Source organism: Fukomys damarensis, unplaced genomic scaffold (genome assembly GCF_012274545.1).
Source record: "Fukomys damarensis isolate Sample0158 unplaced genomic scaffold, DMR_v1.0_HiC HiC_scaffold_16, whole genome shotgun sequence".
Taxonomy (NCBI): domain Eukaryota; kingdom Metazoa; phylum Chordata; class Mammalia; order Rodentia; family Bathyergidae; genus Fukomys; species Fukomys damarensis.
Genome location: NW_022900928.1, coordinates 31,233,014 through 31,238,818, shown reverse-complemented (window position 1 = coordinate 31,238,818; position 5,805 = coordinate 31,233,014). Strand labels below are relative to the sequence as shown.

The following is a 5,805-nucleotide window of genomic DNA, read 5'->3' as shown; positions in this document are numbered from 1 at the left end:
TTTTTTTTTTTTTTTTTTTTTTTTTTTTTTTTTTTTTGGACCTGGGGATTGTACTGAGGATTTTACGCTTGTGAGGCAGGCACTGCGCCACTGAGCAAAATCCCTGGCCCTCATTTTCATCGTTTTAATTTTTTTTTAGATGATGTATAAAACATAAATATTATTGGTTAAAACAGATTTATAGGGCTGGGGAATAGCTCAGCAGCAGAGTGCTTGCCTAGTGTGTACAAGGCCCTGGGTTTGATCAACAACACCAGAAGTTCCATATAGTCATAGACATAATTAGTTTTTATAGTCAAATGTGGTGGCATATGCCTGTAACCTCAGTACTTCAGAGGCTGAGGTAGGAGGATCACCATGAGTTCGAGGTCAACTTGGGCTAAACAGTGAGTTCAAGACCAGCCTAAACTACATAGTGAGACCCTGTCTTCAAAACAAAACATTAATCTTTATAAAAGTTATTTGCTAAGCCAGATATTATAAAACATGCTTGGAATATCAACATTTTGAAGGCTGAGGCAAAATGGTGAGTTCAAGACCAGCTATAGCAGTGAGTTATAGGCCAGCCAGGACTATATAGTTAGACTCTGTCTACCATGAATAATGAATGCATTCATCATGGGGAGTAGGTACATGTACATAACTCATCTTAATCTTTTGTCCTCTTTTGCCTTCCTTCAAAATGAGTTTGCCAAACAGGCACAGTAGCTCACATCTATAATTCTAATTTCTTGTGCTCACTTTGGCATCACATATACTAAAATATAATTCTAGTTTCTTGAGATGTTGAAGGCAAGAGGATCACAAGTTTGTAGCCATACTGGGCAGTTTAGTGAGACCCTGTCTCAAAAATAAAATAGAAAAGGCTGGAAGTATAGTTCAATGGCAGAGTCCTCGCCTAGCATGTGTGTAGCCCTGGGCTCAGTCCCTAGTGTTACCAAAAGTTTCCCAAGCTATAAATTCATAATTGTAATATCTACTGTACTGTTTATGAAGGAACACTGGACTAAGAAGAAAAACTGAATTCTGGGCCAGGCTCTACCACTAACTACATTGTCAGAGACAAGATATTTCATCTTTCTAGGCCAAGGCCTCATTTGGCACATGAGGATTTATTTTATTATTTTGCGGATACTGGGGATCAAACTCAGAACCTTGTACTTGTGAGGCAGGCACAGTGTCACTGAGCTAAATCCTCAGCCCATGGCACACGAGGATTTAAAATTAATCATTTCTGGGCCGGGGGATTTAGCTCAGTGGTGCCACCACCTGCCTTGCAAGCACAAGGTTCAGAGTTTGATCTCTGGTACCAAAAAACAAAACAAAATAATAATAAAATGAATCATTTCTAAATCCTGTTTATTCCTTATAGTTTGTAATTTTATTACGAAAAGAATATCAAATATGATGTGTAGGCATTATATAATGTACAAAACATTGTCTCCTATTATTTATAAAAACCCTAATTATATATATGTGGTACTTCATGAAAAGTAGACATTACCTCAGAAATGTCCTGATCAAAAGAAGTACTTTGCAATCAGAAAGATATTTCTTTTAAGGCAAGTTTTCTGTGAGTTGTTGACTTTTGGCAAACTTTTTTTGTATTTTTTTAGTGAAGCTATAATAGCCTTTTGTACTGAAAAAGCCTAAGAACAATTGTCCTAGGTGACTAGTTTTATTTTCACATACTACCACTGTAGATAGTTCATAGACCATTGAGGAGCATTAAGTGGTTGCTTTAGTGTACAGTATTTCAGTTTTCATGTATGGATACCTACTAGCAGGAGTAATGTGTGGCCTAGTTAGTCAAGCACTTGGCCTAGGTTTGACTTTAGTCTCTGTTTTTTATAAAAGGGTCTCACTATGTAAAGTTTGAGGGCTGGTCTCAAACTTGCAGCGATCCTTCTGCCTCAGTTTCCCAAGTACTGGGATTACAAGCATGTGCCACCACACCTGGTTTAGCCTCTGTTACTTATTATGCAAGGTATTTGACCTCTCAAAGCCTTAATGTCTCCTATTATGAAATGATAATAATTATGAGAGGAAATGACTGAAACATATCTGAAGGATTTAACACAGTGCTTGAGACAACAGTGCTCTGTAAACAATTAATTAATAAATGACCCTCAGACTATAAATAAAAGGGCTGTCTTGCCATTTCTCTTTTTTCTCTGTTCCTTCTTAGTCTCTACTTCTTTTTCATCTGACATTTCAAATTGTGGCTGAAAATTGCAAATGTTAATTAAGTCTAAATTGATACAGAATTTCTTAGGATTACATAAATAGCATTTTCTAAATGTTTTTTATTGCCCATATTTAGCAAAAAATCTTTTTGACCATAATATGTCTTACATAATATGTTTTATAAGTTATAAAAATACTGCTTCAGGGGCCGGGGATTTAGCTCAGTGATTCCACTGCCTGCTTTTTTTTTTTTTTGGTACCAGGGATCGAACTCAGGCCCTTGTGCTTGTGAGGCAGGTACCGGAACCACTGAGCTAAGTCCCCGGCCCTGCTCCATTGATATACTATTAAAATAGAAAATTTGAAAGGGTGAAATTAAAAAATAGAATTTCTAATTTTTCTTTACACAGTTCAGTGGCCTAATATGTTTATAGTTCACTTTGGTGATTTGGTATTAGAAAGGGAATTTTTCATAAAGTAGAACTTAATTGAGGGGGGTCATAGCCTGAGTGCCTTCACAGCCTTTCGGTTTGCCTTATCCCTTTGAAGTCTTCTATATTTTATTCCCACAAAAGGAATGAACAGGCTAAGACTTCTCAGAATCTAAAGTTGAGTGTCATTCATATTAAATTTTCATTTACTCATTAGTTACTATTCTTTCATTTAACTAATGGTTACTTAATAGTTAACAATGTATGGCCAGGGATTTAGCTCAGTGGTTCTGGAGCCTGCCTCGCAATCACAAGGACCCGAGTTCAATCCCTGGTACCAAAAACAAAAAAATGAACAGTGTATACAAAGGATGGTTTTTGTTCTCAAGGATCCCAGAACCTATTGAAACAAAGGATTAGTAGCATTTTTACAACATTTCGCTGTATATAAATATATCTCATACAAATTGCTTCATTTAATCTTTGTGTCTCATTTTACAAGGAAAGGAATTGAGTCACACAGAACTTGAACCCAAGCTAGTGAATCGTGTGTTGTGCTGCAGCTCTCTTTTTCCCCCCTAATACTTAGATGAGTAGAATCATATCATAACCAACTTGATTATTTCAAGGTATCAGATTAGCTGGGCATGGTGGCACACACATATCTGTAATCCTAACACTTGGGGGGCTGAGGCAGGAGGATCTCTGAATTTGAGGCCAGCCTAGGCTACATAGCAAGACCCTGTCTCAAAAAAAAAAGATTTCAAATTAATTTCCTTTGAAATATGTTTGACTCTATTTAAGGAAACTGAAAATCATATGAAATAACTCGGAAGACAAGTTTTAGTATTCTGCTCATTCTTACATAGGAACTCCTGTGTATATTTAGGGCATTATTTTAAATGCAATTTCATTTCACAAAAGTTTTTAATAACCACAATGTAAAAGTTTAAGTCTTTATACCTTCTTTATTCGGTTACTTAGGATATATATTATCTGCAATTTTTATCACAGGCAACCTCAGAATGGACCTTGGATTACCCACCTTTTTTTGCATGGTTTGAATACGTCCTGTCTCATGTTGCCAAATATTTTGATCAGGAGATGCTTAAAGTCCACAATCTGAACTACTTCAACTCAACGACCTTACTTTTCCAGAGATTTTCTGTCATCTTTACAGATGTTCTCTTTGTGTATGCTGTCCGTGAGTAAGTCTGGAAAATGTCATTTTGTGCAGAAAGTATTAAGGAAATACAGTATTAAGTAGCATTAAGTCACTATAGTGTTAACTGACTTGGAGGAAACAAAGTTCATATGGTAGCAGATGCTGAAATAATCAAGAACTGTGTTGTGCTTTAAACTGTTTGAGTTATTCCAGTGAGTAGTCCGACAGAATCTTGTGGAAGAAATGGGTATGAGGTAGGGTTACAAAGCAGAGGTAGAGGAAGAGATTGTGAATGTTGTGAGAAGAAGTAGTTCTAGTAGAGTTCTAGGACCATTTCTTCCACTCAAATATCTGCACATGCTTTTTATTCCTTCTTTGCAGAAGGTCACCATAAGCTCCAGTGACCTACCCTATCCTCTAGGACACACACACACACACACACACACACACACACACACACACACAGACACCCTTGTGCACACATATCCACCATGCTAACCACCAAAGTCTGCCCTAGGATACTCGTATTCCTGCAACCACCAAGTGTCTTTTGTTGTTATTTTTGTATTCTTCATGATGACTTCATTATTTCATATTATTTTTATGTTTTTCATTTATTTGACTTTCAGCACTGGGAATTGAACCCAGGGCCTTGGGTATAAGTATACACTGCACCCCTGAGCTATACCACCAGCCCTTGCATGTTTCACTCCTGAGGGCTAAAATAATGTGTGTGATCTCAGTTTTTTTCAAAATCCTTATTCTCTGGGTGAGAGTGGCTGTTTTTAAGTTTTAGTTTTATGAAATGAAGACTTTGTTTCAGATTAGCATAGCTGAAAGAGACATGAAATGGGCCCTGAGGTCTTTGCCTTTGCTGCCACCTTTTTAACCAACAAGAATGGCAGAGGGACTGTGTCAGGAATGGCAAATAAAATGTCCCCAGTGTACTGTGCAGTAGCATGGTGATATGCTAACAGAGATTATGTTTCTTCATAGATGCTGTAAATGCATTGATGGAAGAAAAGCAAGTAAAGACCTTACAGAAAAGCCACAGTTCATTCTGTCTGTGTTACTGCTGTGGAACTTTGGGTTGTTGATTGTGGACCGTATCCTTGATATGTTCTATGTACTATTTTTTTATTCTGGATATCCTAACTCGAGATGGATTCTTTCTGTAATGATAACAGTTAAACATGAGGTGCTTTTGAAAATGGGTGTGGAGTAAGGGAGCTCCCAAAAAACTGCTCTCTCTGCCCAACTTTTCTGGATTCTGATTATTGAAACACTGACCCCTCATGAGTTACTGGTGAAGTGTGAGAACCAGGTAAACCATCATTAAAACAATATCCTGGTATGTATACTGAGATTTGTTAACTGTCTTTATTTAGAGTTATTTAATACATACATTAAATGGGTTTATTGACACATTATTCTAAATTTTTAGAATAGGAAGGGCTTATCATGGTGTTCCATATGGGAACAGCCTGACCTCATGCTTTTCTAGAAAAACAAACAGGAGAAAGTTTTTTGGTTTTTTTCTTAAGTATAAATTTTAGTTAGAAATTTTTCCAGGATGAGTCTGTTTAAAGAAAACTATGCCGGGCATGCTGGTGCACTCCTGTGATCTAGTACTCTGGGAGGCACAAAAATTACAAGTTTGAGACCAGCCTGGTAACTTAAACTTAGCAAGACCCTGTCTTTAAAAAAAAAAGGCAGGGCATACAGTGCAGAGTTCAATCCCCAGTACAAGCAAAACCACATTTATGAAAATGTACTAATATTTTTGTCTTTACCTAGTAAAGTCTCCAAGGTGTCTCCAAAATTTTTTTTTAAAGGGCTGAGGATGGACCTCAGTGCAAAACCCCTGGGTTAATAAAAAGTTACAGCCGGGCATGGTGGCACACCCCTGTTAATCCCAGTACCCAGGAGGCTAAGACAGGAGGATCGCTGTGAGTTCAAGAACAGCCTGGACTACATAGTGTGTTCCAGGTCAGTCTCAACTACATAGTGAGACCCTGTCTC

The 5,805-nt window shown here is 37.4% G+C and overlaps 1 protein-coding gene across 3 annotated transcripts in view; it reads left to right on the top strand.

Moving 5' to 3' along the window:
• Alg8 (ALG8 alpha-1,3-glucosyltransferase) overlaps positions 1–5,805 on the top strand; it is a 27,463-nt gene that overhangs the window by 5,922 nt on the left and 15,736 nt on the right. For all 3 annotated transcript variants that reach the window (XM_033764244.1, XM_033764243.1, XM_010633310.3), the window contains 2 exons: positions 3,633–3,826; positions 4,780–4,889. In XM_033764244.1, coding sequence (XP_033620135.1) covers positions 3,633–3,826; positions 4,780–4,889 — 304 coding nt within the window. The remainder of the gene's footprint in view (positions 1–3,632; positions 3,827–4,779; positions 4,890–5,805) is intronic.